This window comes from Vitis riparia, chromosome 10, assembly GCF_004353265.1.
Source record: "Vitis riparia cultivar Riparia Gloire de Montpellier isolate 1030 chromosome 10, EGFV_Vit.rip_1.0, whole genome shotgun sequence".
Classification (NCBI taxonomy): domain Eukaryota; kingdom Viridiplantae; phylum Streptophyta; class Magnoliopsida; order Vitales; family Vitaceae; genus Vitis; species Vitis riparia.
The window spans coordinates 11,267,306-11,287,316 of NC_048440.1; the positions used below are offsets into that span (position 1 = coordinate 11,267,306).

Below are 20,011 nucleotides of genomic sequence, written 5' to 3' on the forward strand. Positions count from 1 at the left end.
TGTGAATTTTCAATATAATTTTAAAAAATAAAATAATTATTTAATTGTTACATGATGTCAGTGAGTTTGAAAGCCTCGGAAAATTTTATGCTAACATTACCACTACACCTTAGATGGATGATACCCAGTTCTACCGAGGAGAGTTAATTTAGGCACGTGGGAGCATCACAAATGCTGAGTTGGCAAATTTGATGATGCCATGCGAATGCTGAGATGGCAAATTTGACGATAATATGATCCTACGAGATATGGAATCACGGAAAGTTGCCGTAATCCAATCTTCAACCGGCGGGCTCCCACTGACCATACTTTTCATCCCATCCACACAATTGCTGGACCCCACGTAAGTTGTGGACGAGATTCGCTTTCCTCACTTATCGGCAGGTCCACAATCTGCCCCTGCCCGTCCCCACATTTCTTGCAGCCCCAAATTTTCTTATCCTCTCTTTTTTTAGCCTTTTCTTTTTTATTTTCATAATTTTTAAATTTAAATTAAATATTTTAAAATTTAAATTTTCATTTAAAAACATAAATATTTGAAATATATTCATTATCTATATTATTTTGGTAAACCTATTATATATATTTATTTTAATATGAATTTTTAAATTATTATAAATTGTAAATTAATAAAAAAAATAAAAATAGTAATAGTGAAGAGAGAAAGGGGAAAGGTGTGGGTGGATTTGCAGTGAAGTACGGAGGTAAAAAGAAGTCCAAATTTGAAAATTCTCAAGGTTTCTCGTTTCCCAAACAGACTTTTTATTTATTATTATATTAGCAGCTGAGAAGAAGAAGAAGAAGAACCCAAAAAAACTGTAACAGGGACGACACAAAGAGCCATCTTTAAGGTAAAAGATCAAATCTTCAAACCCTAGCTTCTCGATTCTCTTTTCCCTAACCCGTTTGGTTGCTGAGAAATGGTGCGGAAAACATAGAGAGAGGAAAACCATATAGAATTTTGGGTAATTTGAGTTTTGGCTCCTGGAAACGAAACTTTGGATTTTGTTTTTTCTTCTTATGTTTTTCCCGAAAACCAAACGGATTGCTCTGTGATGTTGAATTGTTTTGGATCTTTTACGTGTTGGAGTTTTGCTTTGTGGCATTGGGAATTGGCAGGGTTTGGAATCCATGCGAAGTGTTTAGGTTTTGTTTGTTGGGGAGATTTTTGGTTGGTTCTTCGGATAGAGTTGAATTTTGGGATTCTATATGTTGGTTGAGGAGATTTTCCATATGTCTAATTCAGTTGGTTTTCTGGGTTCGTGTAATTTGATTAAGTTGATTTCTTTGGTCTGTGTGATTCATTTTCTGATCTGACCTTTGAGTTGTCCAGAAATGAATCGGATGAAATCTTGCCTGAAAAATAGTGAAGACTGGTCACTTTAGTTTTCCTTTTTGCTGGAGTTAATTCGGTTGATATATTTGTTAATCCACATTAGAAACTAGCAAAATAATAAAAATAGAGAAAGGACAAGAAACTCTCACTTTGAGAGGGGTGTAAATCCTTTTACAGATAATGTACATTTTTAGTTTGATTTATTCTCAAGGAACATCTGCTGAAGACAACCCCTAATTGAAGATGATATATTAATTTTATCCTTTGATATTTATATACTTGGAGTTTGATTGTTCCTCTTTTCTAAGAGGCCAACCCACCATGAAGTATTTGTTTAACATTTGATATATAAAACACAATTTTGTCAGTCCCTCTGGGTCATTGAATATTTTTTCTTCATAATGTGTAAGAGATGTTAAATGGATACATGCTATATCCTTAGTGAACCTACCTATAATAAATCTGTAAAGAAGTTGCTTGCTAAATGTTTAATTTTTATACACTCCATGCTTTGAGTCGAGCTTACCTTCATAGCTGCCATTGCCAATTCATGAAACATATTGTGTATCATTTCTGTTTCTTTGGATGGTGTATCATTTGTTTTTTTATTTTTTATTTTATATCTGGAAATAGTTTGAAAAATATTTTTACATATATGAAACTCTTATGTATTGCGGGCAAATTGAATGTTAACTTTTTTTTTTTAATGTTATAATATGTTAACATTGAATAGTACAGTTTTTAATATAACCAACACAAAACCTGACGTTTCAATGCAATTTTTTTATCATAAAAAAATTTAAAACTAGTGAAATACTATCAATAGTATTATGAGCATCTTTCCTATCCAAAAAAAGGGGGGGAAAACAAAAAAAAAATCCCAAAAAACCCGTAAGTATCTACAAAGTATAACTACATACTTATGGTTATATCTATCAACCAAGTTCCAAGTTCTTGAATCCTCTTAGAAGGTGCTATCTTTGGTTCTATTCCTTAATCACTACCTAGATCAAGATACATATCATGGGTCCTGCTCAAATTCCCATTAGAAGTAACACCTCATTTAATTCTAGAAAGAGGAGAAGGGAAGAAAGCATGGTAAGGGCAAGGAATTTTTTTAAAATTCAATAATTTCCTCACACCTAAGTGGAGAAGGAAATCCTAGTGGGCATGGGAGGAAAATATTCCAAATGTATGTTGAACAAGTTAGTACAGTTTACGACTTACAAATGCTATAATTGCTTGGGTATCTTCTTCTCTTAATTTTTTTCTTAAGTTTCCTCGCCTGGGCAGACAGAGAGAGACAGAATTTTGCTTCTCAACTGTTTGTTTCCTGTTTTTTACTTTCCCTTTTTCCCCTTATATGTAATGAAGTAATGGATCAAACCAAGTGTAAAACTCACGAGACACGTTGTATGATACAAGGAGAAAATATTCCCTCTATTTTGATCCATAAAATTGAATGTTGCTAATCAGTTATCAGGACCTTTCTGACAAAGATGTCATAGGCTGAAAATAAGACACATGGTTGAAGGCTATAGCAGTTGCCATTCTCATCAATTCTTTCTTTCACTGGTTTATTGTGGCTTATCTATTTAAAGAGCTTAATATTTTGAAAATAGTGAAGACTATCAACCTCTAACTCATCTATTTTTTTAAACACTAAGCAAGGTAAGGATTTCAACTATATTGTTATGCTCTTTACAAGGTATTGGGAAGGTGATAGTAAGAGAAGTTTTACTATGATTATGGAGTGTGTCAATTCCTGATCTCTTTGTATATCACCAGGAGTCAAAAAAGAAGAAAAATCCATTATTGTGATGACATGAATTGTTGCTTGACTTCTTAACTTGCTATTGCTATTTCTCTTTTTTGCTGCGTAGTCTTGCTCAGAAATTTTCCATGTAGGAGGATCACGTCTGGCATTCTTTTGCACTTATCATTTCTTATTGCCTCTTCATGTTACCATACTTTTTAAAATATATGCCACAAGGGCTATTGGTACATGCTAACCTGCATTTATGCTTTTGAATGTGTGAACAGATTTGAGCCTGGGTATTCTGTGTCCATAGCAGCATCATGACGTCTTCTGTGCATGATCTTTCTGGTATTTTCTTCAGATATTTTTTGTTAAACATAAGTTTGTGCAATATTGTTCTATGTATTTTTTTTTTTGGTCATGGCAGAAACTTTATTTTTCATATGGTAAGGTCTGTTAGGAAGGGTGTGGGGGATATTATAATCTTTGACAAGGTCTAATTCACATGAGATGTTGTCTTTGTGTCGATGTAATTGGAGCTCATTTATCAGGTTCATCGGTGAAGAATCTGATGTGCCCAGAAAATTAGTGCCAGCCCAAAAGTTTTATTTGTAACATGCTGACCGCCTTTAACTTATGGCTGCTGCACCCTGAGAAGGAAGAAGTGCATGTGAAAATTGTAATAGTTGATATGTAGATCAAAAGGGTTAAAATAGTGATGTCAAGACGTTTTGATGCCTTTTGGATTAATTTTCTTTTCCTTTGTTTTGATTAGGTTTTGTATTTAGGGAAAGATTTCTCATGCTTCACTTGTTTACTCTATTAATGAAAATGTTTTTATTTCTGATAAAAAAAAAAAATCTTATAATTGATTTCCTGTATGAAAGGCCAATGTTCAGAAACTCAAGCATATGCATGCTTTAATTTTCCATTTTTTCAGTCATTTATCCTTGTGTCATTGGTACAAGTTTATCATTTCATTATGATGTGATTTCATGAAATGAAGAACTTCTATTCCTTTTTAATGAAGAATTTTTGCTGAGTGTAGTAGAGATTTTCTTGCTATTGCAGACATTCATTTTAATCAAAGGTTAAAGGATATTCTTTATCTTTAGAGGATAAAAAGACAAATGGCATTTACATTATACACACATGGTGTACAACATGAGGAAAACAGAATCAATTATAAAATCAATACCTTATCCCTCTTTTTTGTGCTTTATTATCTTTTTAATTTTTTAATTTTTGGCAAATTGTGTTTCGTACAAAAGAAGATAATAAGAGAAAGGAGAGTTTTGATTCGGAGATTGGGAGCTATGAAAAAATAGTCTTGTTCAGCTCATTTTAGTATACCAAATAATGGGAATGATCCACCCTTGCTGTATAGCTCCACATCACCACCCCAAAAAATGCAAAAAGGAAATGCCATAATTCACACATGATGCATGAAGGAATGGATAAGATGGCAGTCAATTGATTCAAAATCATTCTTACAGATGAACTAAGCAGTTGACTGCAGACTGCTAGAGTAATATTCAACACCTCTATCTATGCAAACATGCAATCTTAGATGGGTGCTTCTGAAACATATGCCTATTAGAAAGGGAAGGATTCCTTGGCTCTGGGAGTTTAGTGAGAAAATTTTGTTTCTAATTGAATTAGTAGCATTGGGAAAATTTGACTTGAAGACTGCGATCTTTCCATTGCCAGTCTGCTGCCTTGTTCTTATCCTTCATGAATTTGAACAAGTACATGTTTGGTTGTCTTAAAAAAAGTCTTTATGCATGTTCTGAACACTGTTTCTTATGTATTTATTTATTTTTAGGCAAATCAATTAGATGCACATTTAGGTGTGTTTAATTGGTGCCAGACAAAAAAGGGGATGCAAACATCATATCAAAAAAAAAAAGGGGGATGCAAACAGTGCCAGTCTGCTGCCTTATCCTTTTCCTTTTCCTTGACGAACTTGGGCAAGTACATTTTTTTTTTTTTTGATAAGTAAAAAGAAATTATATTAATCAAAAAGAGGAAACACCAAAAAACCAGTGCCCTCGAAGTATATAGGGAGTATACACACCGCCTTCCCTTACTAGGAGCCTATCCAGTCTAAAAAACTTACAAGAGAAGAAGGGCCCTCTACTAAGGAAACCCTGACCCAAGACCAAAGATTACATACAAAAGAATATTTCAACCTTTGAAGCGAGAGTTCCTCATTCCCAAAAGCTAGTTTATTTCTCTCCTTCCAGACTGACCAAAATATACATAAAGGAGCCATTTGCCAAGCCCTAATGCGCCTTTTCCCCACAAAAACTCCATTCCATCCAAGAAGGGTTGCCTTCACTGTACACGAAAAAGTCCAAGATACACTAAAAAGGGAGAAAAGAAGGTTCCACAGGACCCGCATCTTAACACAATGAAGTAAGAGATGATCCACCATTTCTGCTTCGAATAGACAAAGTAAGCACATGTTTGCCAAAAGTTAAGACTTTACCCTAGGAAGCCTCCCAAGCAAAGAAAGCTACCTTTGGAGGCACTCTTACCCTCCAAATTCTTTCGCTAGGGAACATAGAAGAACCCTTCCGCTCCAACATAGAATAAAGAGACTTAACTGAGAAAACACCATCATTTGAAGCTGTCCAAATCACTCTATCTTCCTCCTCCCTTTGAACCCTGAAGGCATGGATCTTCTGCATCAAACGCTCCACCAAATCGATCTCCCAATCATTAAACACCCTTGTAAAAAGAGAAGTCCAGCCATCCCCATCTCCAACAGAGTTCCAAACCTCCGAAACCCAAGCATTCTTAGACATAGAAATGGAGAAAAGAGAGGAGAAGGACTCACAAAGTGGCCCATCTCCGCACCACTTGTCTTTCCAGAATCTCACTCTTTGCCCATTACCCACATGGTAAGCTATCCTACCGTCTAACATCCACCACTTCTTCCTAATTGCTTTCCAAAGCCCAACACCGTTTCTCTCAATTACATCCCGAGTACGCCATCCCCCCCCTCTTCACCATACTTGAGGCTAATTACACGCCTCCACAACGCCTCTCTCTCATTAGCATACCTCCAATTCCACTTGCACAAAAGAGCACTATTCATCAAAGCTAAATTTCTCACACCTAGCCCACCTTTCTTTTTTTCCAAGCAAACCAAGTTCCATCTAACAAGGTGAGGTTTTTGGATGAGAGCTCCCCCACCCCACAGAAAATCCCTTTAAATCTTCTCCAATCTCAACCTCACTTTTCTTGGCAAGTAGAAGAGAGATATAAAGTAAATAGGCATGCTAGAAAGAGTGCTTCTGATTAGGGTGAGTCTCCCCCCTTTAGATATATACTGTCTCTTCCACATAGCAAGCCTTTTGCAAAAACGCTCTTCAACCCCATCCCACACAACCAATGAATTGAAAGGTGCCCCTAAAGGCAATCCCGGATAACAAGAAGGAAGCCCACCCACTTTACAACCCAACTCCAAGGCCAATCCCTCTATATCATGCACCCTTCCCACTGGGATCAGCTCACTCTTCTCTAAGTTGATCTTCAACCCTGAACACGTCTCAAACCACATGAGAAGCCAACTTAGATAAGTCATCTGATCTAAAGACTCCTCACAACAAACCAATGTGTCATCCGTTAATAACAAGTGCAAGATTTGAAACCCCTCACCACTCCTACCTCTCACCCTCCACCCAAATAAGAAGCCCCCACTAATAGCCCTTCTCAACATACTACTAAACACTTCCATGGCTATCACAAACAAGTAAGGGGAGAGGGGATCTCCTTGTCTCAACCCCCTCGAGCTTTGAAAAAAACCGGATGGAGAACCATTAATTAAAACGGAGAATTTCACAGTGGAGATGCACCAATCTATCCACTTTATCCATCTCTCCCCAAAACCCATCTTTTTAAAAACTGCCAACAAAAAGCTCCAACTAACATGATCATAAGTCTTCTCTATATCCAACTTGCATAACACCCCTCCAACATTGTCTTTCAACCTTGAGTCCACAGCCTTGTTTGCAATCAAAATTGCATCCAAAATCTGTCTACCACCCTCCACAAAGGCATTTTGGGACTCCGAAATCACTTTCCCCATCACCTTTTTAATTCTATTGGCAACACCTTGGCCAACAACTTGTAGAGGCTGCCTACAAGGTTGATAGGTCTGAAATCTTTCAGATCTTCTGCTTCTCCCTTCTTTGGAACTAAGACCAAGAAAGTTGCATTCGGAGATTTAACAAATCTGCCCCTCTCACGGAATTCCTTGAAAAAACCCATTATCTCAATCGTCACTATGTCCCAACAAAATAGCCAAAAAGCCATGGTAAAGCCATCCGGACCGGAGGCTTTATCTTGAGCAAGTACATGTGTGTTGGTCATGAAACAAATCTTTCATGTTATTAACTTTTTAAGCTACATTTTTGAAATACATGTATATATAGACAAGCAAATTGGAGATCTTTGCAAACTAGGGGCTTGTTTGGCAACGTTCTCAAAAAACAAATTTTGAGAATAGTTTTTAAAAATAGTTCTCAATTTTTTTAAAAAGCAAAATTTGGTTTGGGAACTTAAATATGAATAACAATTTTCTTAGCTTACTCTCCATGAAGCTACTATACACTTATGTGCAATTTAAAAGTTTTTAAAATATTCTCCATCTTTTCAATTTGTGTTTAGGACACTCTATAAAAGCCAACTAATTACCTATCAAAAAAAAAAAGGCCAACTAAAAACATCCTAAATTTGTTCTAAAAAATAACAGAATTTTTTTTGAAAAAATTGTTTTTTGCCAAACGTGTTTTCTAAGTTTAGAAACAGTTTTTTGTTCTTAAGAACAAAAAAAATGTTTTCAAGAACAGTTACCAGATGGGCCTTAAGTTTCTGCTTTAGTTTTTTCTTCTTTTTTTTTTCTTTTTTTGATGGGCAGATTTGAGAGATGCGTGTATGATTGGTGCCTAACAGAAAGGGGATGGATTCTTAGTACACAGGATATTTAAAAAGTGCACCAAAAGGCAAAAATAGAGACCTTCAAACGGCCAATGCCCCAAACAAACAATTTAAGAATGGAAGATGTCACCAACCCCAAATTATCCCTAGACCCTTGAAGCAATGCTTTTAGGAATTGCTCCTTTTCTGTGTGATTAGAGCTCTCAAGACCTTCAAATTCTTCAGTTGTGCTCTTTTCCGATGCACCAAACAAGCACAAAATTACGATCCTCATACCACTAGATTTAGGCTTTCTGTAAATGGTTGAGAATAGGTGGCTGATTTTTTTCTTATGCTTACATGATCCACAGCTATTATTAAATGATCAACTCCTCATGAGTTGTTCAATCAGCAAAATCTTCTTCCCGACCACCTCTACTTATCACAAAAAAAAAAAAAAAAAAAAAAAAATCTTCTTCCAAACCACCTCCCAAACAAAGAAGTAGCCTTTAAAGAAGCGCTCTTTATGCTTATTGTCCCCTGAAAGTATTTTCCTCAACTAAAATTATTGGTTTTGTAGAGGAAGAAAGGAATCCCATTTTTTTAACAGGGTACTGAGGAGGCATGCCTGAATAGAATGTTTAAGACTTGTTTGGTAGAAGCCATGAGAACTACTTTTTGTTTTCAAACATACCAAAAATGAAAATGAGACAGACTTGTTTGATAGCTCATTTCCAAACATTTTTCTAAAACATTTCCTGATCATTTTTAGCAAATGAAAAATGCAAGCACTTTAACCATTGAAAAAGATCCAAATAGGAGCAACATGTTCTTTCCCTCCATTTCAAAAAATGAAGGATTTTTCAAAAATCTGTTTTGCATGTTCACTAATATCTGAAACTTTTTAGAACAATTTTCTTATTCTTGTTATGGTTATTGAGAAGATGAAGGTCTGTCTTTGATAGTTAGCCATTTTTGTTTGACTTGGATCTTTGAGCCCAACGAGATCCAGATGTGTTGCTCACTCTAGAGCTTGGTTTTGAATCTTTTGATGTATGAAGACCTGTCCCACATCCTATGCGCTGAACCCAAAAGTGCTCAGTTTTAAATATTAGGTTTCATTTTTTTATTTATATTTTGTTTTGGGTGTTGGTTGTGGTTGGTTTTGAGATGGCATGGGAACATTGACTGATTTAAAATGTTTTTTCTTTCTAAATTATAGGAACACAAGTTGTAATTAAGAAAAGGGAAGAATGAGTACAAAGAAGGATGTGCTGATTTGGGTACTTGAATTTAACCATACCTGTAGCATTCCATGGGAATACTGATATTCCTGATTATTATTTGCTTGAATATTTCCCTCTAGTGGTCCTTGTATTGTGTTTTAATCTCTTGGCATATATGATTCCCTCACTTTTAGTTTGCTCGTAATGGTTCTCCGAGCATTGAGTTCCTTGTTTTTCATTCTCTTTTTTTTCCCTTTGGAAGTTTGGGTGGACTCCTTTGCCTTCTGTCATGCATCGGCTGCATCTTTACCTTTTGATATGAGTTCTCTTTTCTTATTTCCAGATAATAGTGAAGCTGACGAGCCGCAAAAACACTCAGAACTTCAAGTTCAGTCTTCATCTCCTGCAGCTGGAGCGTCCCATCCTGGCAGTGCAGCTGCAAACATTCCATATGCAACACCTCCACAACTTGGGGCAGGACATGCTATGGTACTATCTTCAAAGGGACCAACTTTTTAAATATTCACTTTTCTTGAAAGAAGAGGCTTTATCACATTTTCTGTTTACATGCAACATCTTTATTGCACTGTGTGTGATTGTATCTAGTTGATTGCTTACGCATTCTGCTAAACATTTTGAAATAACATTTTTTATATGAGTATGTCTATCATGATTAGTTGATTGGATATGTGTTCTCAAATCATCTTGCACAAAAATGTTAACTTTTCTCTTCAATGTTTATTCTATTATTTGAATAAGGTTTCTTCATCATGGTATTTAATACATGCTATTCATCCTTCAAAAGGGACAAGAAACCCAAGAGTTTGGATAGTAAAGAGAAAGGAATTGCATGTATGTGGCCATAGCAGATCTGTTTTTTTATGGGATAGTCACAGCATGCATTTAGGTTTGATGTTTTGTTTTGAACTTCATTTATTAAGAAGTCCAATCTCATAGCTAAAAGTTCTTTTGGTGCGTTAAGAGTATAGAATGTTATTATTCAATTTGATGATTGGTGTTAATCTCATAGCTAAAAGTTCTTTGATGTATTTAATGTATTGAATATTACTATTTAATTTGATGATTGTTGGTTTTGTTTTGTGATAATGAGTATTATTATTATTATTATTATTTGATGTGAGGATTGCTTTTTTCTGTTACTCAATTTTTGCTGTTATTATTATTATTCATCTTTGCAACCATGACTATAAACACCAAAATGTCACCTCACCTAGGGATCCACTTTCTCAAGGAGTAGAAATCTGGCACACAACTTAAATTCAAATAAAATCAATAAATTAAAACTACCAATGAAGGAGTTGTGAATGAGTTGGATGCAAGGTTTCAACACATTATTATTTTATTTTTTAATTGTATGTAAGCAACTTGGGAAAATAATAGCTGGTTCAGCCACAACACTAAAAGATGTCCATAATTATGTTGAATGCAGTTGAATTATGGAACACTTCAATAAGTCCCCATGAATAATAAGTGTTCAACCTCATCGCACTGGTTTTTTAACGAGTCTTTTGATGTCTCTGAAATTTTGGTGTTAACATCAGTTCTTCTAGGAATTATTCAATTGCAACTTGCTTCTCCTTTAAAAAGATGTCACCTCGTTTATGAGAGAGAAAGTCACTCACTGCTTATAACACTTCCCTCTTTGCCTTGATATTGGTGAATCTAACTCATCTTGACTGATCACAACATACATCTACATTTTTAAGAGTTAAGACATTGATGATGTTGTAGTCAAGTGTCATTAGGTGAGCAAGCATAGTGATCGTGCTGTGGTCAAATCATGTCAATGAGGAGGTGCATTGAAACACTGTTCATGTGATAGTTAAGCATTCTGTGATAGATAAATATGATGTTGCAATAGTCACATTATAAAGTGAGCTGGACCAATGCATTGGTCATGTTTAGTCAAGCTTGGTTGGATGACTAAATATCAAACACCAGTGATGGTGTGGTTGAGACTTCTGAGGAGCATATGTGCTTATGCACTTAAATTTTAGTAAAGTGTTGTAAGCTAATCAAGTAAAGTCAATGATAAAGGTGTGATTAAGAGCTTTACACTCAGGCATTGGTCGCTAGTGACATCATTGGGTGAGTAAGCATAATATGACAATGATCATAGTTGTGATCATATTCAATTGTGCAGGTGCATTAAAACACTAATCACATCATGGCTACATGTCATGGATGAACAAACGTAATATGCAAGTGGTCACAATGTAGTCAATATTTGTGAACAAGCAGAAGTGCATTGGTTATGTTGAAAATAAGTGCTTTTGGATGAGCAAATACCATGTGCTAATGATATAAGTCTAGTCAAGACTTTTGAGTGAGTAGATGTGCTAATGCAATGGTCACATTGTAGTTAAGTGTTGTAGGGTAAGCAAGCTCAGTGTAGCAATGATGAAGGTGCAATCAGGACTAATGAGTGTGTGGATGGAGGAACTGATTACATTGTGGTCAAAGTGCCGCAAAGTGCACAAACACAATGTACGAATGATGACAATGTGTTTTAGTCCCACAAGTGAGTAGGTGCACTAAAGCACTTGTCATATTGTTGTTAAGCACCACTAAGGTGAGTAAACACGATTCGCTAATGATAAGGGCACAATCAAGACTCCCAAGTGAGTCAATACACTAATGTACCAATGTTTCTGTTGTCAAACATGGGGAGATAAGCAAGTACAAACATAGGTGAGTAAACACAATTTGCTAATGATAAGGGCACAATCAAGACTCCCAAGTGAGTTAATACACTAATGCATCAATGTTGCTATATTCAAACATGGGGAGATAAGCAAGTACAAACATAGGGAGATAAGCAAAGACAAGATGACATCAAGGTGTGGAGGTCAAGCACATTGAATATGTAAAAAAATTGATAAGTTATAAATACTCGAGTCCATGATGAGAAGGTTTGTGCCTCTTAATTCAAAATAAATTGCATGCACATAAGATCAAAATATATGTAAAAGAACCCCCTTCCAAAAATGGTTTTTCTTTAGGATTAAAAACCACAAGGAAATTTGCTAATTTAAAAAGAGTTACGGAGTTTTCCCAACTCCAAGATGCATACTCCTTTTGAGGGAATTATTCTAAAGGTACCCATTATCTTCCTCTCATCATTGACTTGATGATCACAAATCAATTCTTAGTGATATTTATGGTCTCCTAGTGACACTTTTCTTGGGGAAGATGAATCAAAATTTTGATCTTGAAGGTGGAATTTTTGGGTTTTAATGAAAGAATGATGATGCTACAAGTATGGTTGTTAAAAACTTATGATACACGATATAATACAATGATATACTACATTTTTTATGGAAATTGATGCATATCGTAATTCGTAATTTATCTTAAAGCTTATCTTACTATACATATACAACACACGATATGATACATGATATAACAATACAATGTTACATGCACCTTCACTATTTTCTATAATTTTTTTTTAAAAAAAAAAAAAATCAAATTAATTTTTTTGTTAAAAGAATTTATTATATTAATTGTTTAAAATGTACTAAAAGAATAAAAATTTGATCATAGAAAGAAGAAATAGGTAAATAATTTTATCAGAAAAGCTATATTCTTGTTCTCAAATGCTATATTAGAAGTCAAGTGAACTTATTTTATTTTTGCAATGAATATTTTAGAATTTTCATTTGAAATGGTTTGAATGTTGACAATGAAAATGATGATGATTGGTGAATGAAAATTTTTACTTAGTATATTAGCTTTTTTTATTTCTTTTTTAGTGGAAAAAGAATGATTATGAACTTGAAAAGTTGGAACTTTAAACATGACACATAAAGACATATATATATATATAAATCAATCAACAACAATAAATGCATAAGTTAGAATTTGGAACTAAAAACCATAGCTAAAAATTGAAGAAGTTTATTTTTGTGGATTATGTAATTAATCTATGTATTAATTATTAAAGTCATATTTTGTTAAATTGAACTTGTCAAAACTAACATTCAATGTTTTGATATGATATGATATATTTTAACTCTTTAGGTCCTAGTACCTTCTATAAAATTGGTTATATTACTCTATACTTCATCCTTTCAATAGATATGCACACATATACATATTTTTTCTATTTTGTTTTACTATATATAAAAAACTTATGATATGTGTATTGTAAGATGCACGATTTAGAAAAATCGAAAAGCGATACATAATACATTTTACCAGTTAACAACTATGGCTACAAGATAATCTATTTTTCTCTTACTATGCACTTAGGGATTTTTTTTTTTCTTGTTTTTTAATCCCATTTATATTAGAAAATTCCCTAGAATAAATCAAAGTCAAACTCTTGGAAAAATGGGACTTCTAAACTAATAAAAATAGGATCCTTGTCAAAAATTTGAAAGCCAATGGATTGGGTAGGCTAAGGATTGATTAGGCCCTTTAAAACAAATGAGGCCAAAGGCTATTGCCTAGGGAACAATCAATTGGATGAAAAGACTGATCCATCTGCCTCTTAAGTGAAACACATCCATGAGGTACTGCAAGGGTCGCTCGATCATGGCCATGGACCAATTGATTGGCCCCAAGCTTTGATTTGTTGGTCCTCAAATGAACTATAATTGGATTTCATTTTGCCTTTTCTTGATGTTGTACACTTTTGATGCTTCTCACATACAAGTGCCATCAGGTATTCTAGATACCCAGAATATACTTACACAAAATAAGTAATCGTGGCCAAATTTGCATGTAAACATGAACTAGTGTTCTTCCTTATGCACACATTAGTCCTTTGGAAGTATCTGATTTTTTGTAGACTCCAGTTTGGATTGGAATTTCCAACCTAATGAAGCACTAACATGTACGGGATTGTGCATACTAGCTACTGGTGGTTTGTTGGTGGTGTAAAAGAAATGAAGCAAATTTGGGACAAAATTTCAAGTAATACATGGGCAAAGGAAAAAAAAGAGGAAGAAAAATAAGGAGAAAGAGAAAACTCATCTTAATCAAGGTGGACATTGGTGCATGATCAAGCTGCAAGATGATCACTTTGCTAAAAGAAATGGGTCACTGCAGCAAAGGAGAAGACAAGTACTTTGTGAATACAGAAGTTCATTGCCTCACTGAACTCCAAACTGCAAAATATAATCTATTGTTCACCATGTCTTCCTAGCCTCTATACATACCAAAAGGGAGAGAAAAAAAAAAAAAGAGGAAAGCTGTTGACTGTCAAGAAAAATCATGTTGAACAAACTTCTTATACAAGTTGTTTTCAAATTCATCAAAAAGGGGACAAAAAGCATTTCCAGGACATGTTCCAGAAAAAAAATGCAAGCTTTCATTCAGAACCTTGGAACAGAAGTTCACACACCAAATAAAACTGCTTGTCCGACCCAATTTGTTGTGTAGGGCTTGATCTTCGCTTCTTTTCAAGAAAGGACAATGTCTTGCCCTCTTTGGAATCGACTCTGCCTTCTTTTTGGTCTTCTTTAGGGCACATTGAGATCTTTACCTTGGTTGTTCAAATGTTATCGAGGCTTGCACAGGCCACTTTGAAGTCCAGTCAACTCTCTTTTGATCATACATCTCTCCTTGCTGATTAATGAAAAGGTTGTTCTTTTCATCATGATTCACAAGTTGAGCTCATGTCATGGGCACAAGGTGCCAATGCATCAAATATGCAGGGTCTAATCCTTTGAAGGATGTACAGAGGACCCTAATGCATACCTTGTATGTACATCTCCATAATCTACACTTTTTGACAATTCGTCATTGCAGTCAAGGTTTCACATAAGCCAACAGTTTATTTAGTGAACAACTGGTCTGTCCTTCCTCTGCTTTCTGTTGCTACATGATCAGTCTGATCATGCTCACTGTCTGGTGGATGCTATAGAGGGGGTTCAGGTATTCACATTCCATCTGATCCAAACTATTGATGCATCAAGTTCCAAGTTTGTCTAACAATCAAAAGTTTTCCCTGGAAGGGAATGAATGAACTTTTTGACAAGGAAGTTACTTTCCATGCTAGTGTTGTTGTGGGTTTCAACAGACTAGGAGATGTGCCCTTTGAGACTTCCTTTTCCATCAATCCTTTGTCTTTTGCATTTTTCATTATAAATGGGATTTTCATTATTTTTAAACTGGGGAATGACCAGTATCTGGAATAGACTGAAGTTGCATAATTTATTGCTAATAGTTTGTTATGATTGTGTCTAAACTATTAATTAGGTGTGGTAGTATGTCATGGGTCTGAATTACTCTCAAAGTATGTAGTATGTCATGGACTTTCCATTCTGTGTACATTTTATAAAACAAACCTAATTAAAAAAAAAAAAAATTGAGAGAGAGAACTTGGCTGACATGGGGAAATATTCTGACAGAAGTGCAAGAATTTTAGATTCATGAACAATAATAGATTCTGACAGGAAGTCCTCTATCTCTATTCTGTTTTTGGCAAGCAATCCTTTGGAACTCTCTGTTTTACTCCATTTCATAAAAAATGTGAGATGCAATTTTTTCTAATGGCTGTATGGCATTCTAGTGTTTAAGGTATTAGTCACAATTGAAAAAGGAAGTGTAATTCCTCTATAGATTTATGGAAGTTGACATGTTGGAGTATAGTTTGATGAAATTAGTTATAATGTCTTACATACTCATTCTAGAATCCCAAAAAGGAAAAACAATGTTATCATTGTTATATCGATTTATAGAACTTGACTTTTTGGTTCATCGAGCTTTGGGAAATTAGATAATGTTTTTTTAGAAAAAGTTTGTTGCTGTCCAAGTTTCAAATTCTCTGAGACATTTAGTAATCAAGAAAAAGCTTTATCTATATTTTTGCATAGCTTCCTTCTGTTTGCCCCAATCTTCCCCTCTTCTTCTCCCCTCCTTTCTACTGTTGTCTTATCTGTAAGTTAATTGATTTGTATGCTGTCTGTATGTTCTTGATAGATCATTCACATTATCTTGAGATCTCCATATGTTTTCATTACTTCTAATAAAACCTTTTAAGAACTTCCCTCTGTAGATAAATTTTCCAATTTGCACAAGCCTTATGTCCTCAGTTATTTTATTCATATTCCTTTTTCCACTTTCAAAATTTGTTCTTTAATTCAAGATTCCAGTGTTTAACCAGTTTGGATTCGAGATTCTTTTTTCCTCAGTTCATCTAATTGAAACATAATATATCTCAGGCACAAGCAGCCTACCCATATCCAGATCCTTACTATAGAAGTATCTTTGCTCCCTATGATGCACAGCCCTATCCTGCACAACATTACAGCGGACAACCTATGGTAAGTTATTCTTTTTTCAGCCATATATTGATATTGATATTTTTCTTGATAAAGGTTTACTTGGATATGGAGAACAGATTTGCTTTTAAAAATGGTTGATGATTCTTCAGCATTTGCTTGTTTCAGGTCCACCTTCAGTTGATGGGAATTCAGCAAGCTGGAGTTCCTTTGCCATCAGATGCAGTTGAGGAGCCTGTGTTTGTTAATGCAAAACAATATCATGGCATTTTACGGCGGCGACAATCTCGTGCAAAAGCTGAATCAGAAAATAAAGTTGTTAAATCTCGGAAGGTATGGTGGAATTTCTTGCTTCAATTTGATGTTTAGGTAGGTTTTCTTTATTGATTGAAATTCAAGATCAACTGAAACAAGAAGGGGGGAAAACTTAAAAAAGAAACTATGTGGTTGTATGGCTTTTCATATTTTAACTATAACAATGGTTTGTCATTGACAAATAATCTCCAAAGAAAATATATAAATTTAGAATTAAAAAAAAAAAGAAGATTTATGTGTATATCTATTTTTGGCTTGAAAAGAGGGCAAGTTCAAGTGGTGATCTTATCATAGTTTTAAAAGGCGCAATGCCCACCTAAGGTGCAGAAGTCTCTTATAGCTTAGGTGCAAACACAAGGTGCATGCCTGAGTGAACTGAAATGCAACTTTAGATGCATATCAATTTTATAAAAGAAAAGATGCCCAACCTGATGGTCTAAGTCAGTCTTATTATCATTTCCTAGTTTAAACAGTTGAGTAAGATTTAGGGGGTGTGGTGCTACTATTTAATTGCCATGTTGCAACTGTATTGACAAACCCTCATGCCTGTAGTGACGTCTGATTGTCTATATTTCTGATTATGTTCTCTAAATATCAATCCTTCTCTGGCTTATAGTTGAAGCTAATCTTGCAGCCATACTTGCATGAATCTCGACATTTGCATGCATTGAGAAGAGCTAGGGGATGTGGGGGCCGGTTCCTGAATTCAAAGAAAAATGAAAGCGAACAGAACGAAGTGGCATCAGGTGACAAATCACAGTCCAATATCAATCTCAACTCTGATAAAAATGAACTTGCCTCCTCTGATAGCACATCTTGATATCCTGGGAGGAAGCAACAGCAGAAAGTTGTTCCATCAGCAGTGCCTGGGGGCCAGAAGTTCCCAAATGAAGCCACATAGTAGTCTTGTTATTTGGAGGTTTACAGGTCGGTGAGGCGCCATACTTGCAGCTCTGAGTAGTATGTATAGGCTTTTGAGTAGTAGGTTTGTAGGAAGGTGGCAGAAATGAAACAGGCTTAAGTATTTCCGAAGTGCATCAGGTCATCCTCTCCAGGCATGAAAATATATGTCTTTGCTCTTTTCTGTGTGAAGGAGTGGGAATTAAGTTTGCTGTGTGGACATTTCTTTGCACTTGAAATATGTAGAGGTTGGGTTTGATTTCTAACATAAAAAAAATTAGTTTTTGTTGATGCTTGGTATGATTTATGAAATAGTGTTCCCATCTGCTGCTTGCTATACATAATCAATGTTAGCCATTTCACCCTGATGAGTGTATTAGATTCAGAGAATAAGTTCCTTTTTAGTTTTGGATGGTTTAGGTTATTGATAGAATAGCGTTGGAAATGGTAGCTTAAGAAAGTTAATTAGGTTTGAGGTGTTAGGCTTTTATTCCTGTAAATGCATTTTAAGGCTTCGTTCTGAATGACAATTGGAGTAACTGCTTATTTATAGTTCTGGAATAATAAAAATGGAAATGGGGCACTTGAAGATTTTTCTTTTTTTTTTTTTTTTTTTTTTTGCCTTAAAAAAGTTATATTAAGTGGAACACCTCTGCGGGGAAGTTGTGCTGAGCTCGTATTTATTTCTCTTATACATTGTTTGTTTTGGAGTAAAAGATAAGAATTTTGTTTGATTCTTCATGAAAAATCTCCCCCCAAACGTGTGATATAATGAAGGCTATTAGAAAACTTATTTCATTTTCAAAATTAAAAATTATATTCCATCAATTAATTTTGCCGTTGAACTTAATGTCATTTAAGTGTAATTTTGAACGCAAATAAGAGCATTGTATCGAAGATTATCTCAATAATTAAAAGAATTCTGTCAATCATTTTATAGGTAATGCTAATTGAATGGCATTGCATTTTTCAAATTTGAAAGTTTATATTTGCATCCACTCTCTTTGCAAGAATGGATAAGGCTTTCATCCAGCTTGGAGTTCAGAGGAACTTGTTGGATGGGCATGACAAGTTCAGGGAGAAGAAAGTTGTTGGGATTATGACTAATATCAAGGCCACGATGGAGGAGTTTAAAGCCCAGATGTGGTCGCTTGAGGGGGATCTCGCACTGTTAAAATAGGCTATCCAAGGCACATCCAACGATATGGAAATAGTCTCAACGAAGGTGTGAGGCCCTAAGCCCAAGCCTTTCGGTGGGGTATGTAATGCGAAAGGCTTAGAGAATTTCTTGTAGGATATGGAGCAATACTTCAATGCTACTTGTATCCCTCCAAGTGAGTAGGTTCCAATCACCACCATGTACCTACCCAGAGACGCAAAGCTATAGTGGTGCAAGTGATAATGTCAAGTTGGGCATGCCTCGTATCACCACATGAGACTTTAAAGGACTTGAAGTGTCAATTCTTCCCTACTTGGCCTAGATGGCTAGAGAGTCTTTATAAAAGTTGAAGTAGATGGGATCTATCAAAGACTATTTCAAGGAGTTTGGCTCTTTGATCCTTGACATCAAAGACACGTTAGAGGTAAACAAGTTGTTCAACATCATGTTTGGCTTACAATGATAGGCCTAGATTGAGTTGAGGCACCAAGGAGTGAGAGATTTGCTTATAATCATGGCAGCAACAAATTGCTTAGTGGACAAGAAGTTGGGCGACTCTTCTCTCTAAAGTCATAAGGAAAAGGAACAACAACAACAACAACAAAAGCCAAATATGAAGTCTAAATCCTCAAAGAAAAATAAGGGAAAGAAGACTGACAAGTCTCAAGCCAAAGTGGTGTAGAAGTCCATCAAGATGCAAACGATGAAGATCTCAAGATGCTTCATCTGCAATGGTCCACATCGGGCCAAGAATTACCTTAAGAAGGAGAAGTTGAATGCCCTCATTGGTTACAGAAGGGGATGATAGTGAACCTAAGGCATTAAGTCAGGTGAATCCTATACAACTCCTAAATACCATGTGGGCTGAACCAAGGGGCGTAAGGGGTTGATGCATGTTGGGTTGCTAGCAAATGGTCAAAAGATTGTGGCCATGGTGGATAACAGGGTTACTTATAACTTTGTTGCCACTAGAGAGGCAACAAGGTTGGGTTTGAAGTTGAGCAAGGATGATAGCAAGCTAAAGATCATGAACAGCCAAGCATTAGAGATAAATGGTATGGCCAAGGATATTCCAATTCTATTAGGGGGTTAAAAAAGCACAATAAACTTGCTTTACACACCTTTAGATGACTTCAA

At 35.3% G+C, this 20,011-nt stretch overlaps 1 protein-coding gene across 2 annotated transcripts; it reads left to right on the forward strand.

Annotated features, from left to right (window-relative positions):
* The first annotated feature begins 685 nt into the window (after positions 1-685).
* On the forward strand, positions 686-18,040 carry LOC117924012 (nuclear transcription factor Y subunit A-7-like). 2 transcript variants are annotated; one of them, XM_034842555.1, is made up of 7 exons: positions 686-704; positions 785-851; positions 3,380-3,443; positions 9,591-9,736; positions 16,441-16,542; positions 16,669-16,833; positions 17,450-18,040. In XM_034842555.1, the coding sequence occupies exons 3-7, from the start codon at positions 3,416-3,418 to the stop codon at positions 17,633-17,635; spliced, it is 627 nt and encodes a 208-aa protein (XP_034698446.1). In that variant the 5' UTR covers positions 686-704; positions 785-851; positions 3,380-3,415; the 3' UTR covers positions 17,636-18,040. The 2 variants fall into 2 exon arrangements, with proteins under 2 accessions (XP_034698446.1, XP_034698445.1); XM_034842554.1 differs by lacking the exon at positions 686-704 and having other exon boundaries at positions 711-851.
* Positions 18,041-20,011: the final 1,971 nt, after the last annotated feature.

Excerpts from the sequence above, each read along its gene's own strand:
- LOC117924012 (XM_034842555.1), top strand. The coding sequence starts at position 3,416 with ATGACGTCTTCTGTGCATGATCTTTCTG. Across the intron at positions 3,444-9,590 it reads TTCTGTGCATGATCTTTCTG|ATAATAGTGAAGCTGACGAG; the intron begins GTATTTTCTTCA and ends TCTTATTTCCAG. Across the intron at positions 16,834-17,449 it reads AAGTTGTTAAATCTCGGAAG|CCATACTTGCATGAATCTCG; the intron begins GTATGGTGGAAT and ends CTAATCTTGCAG.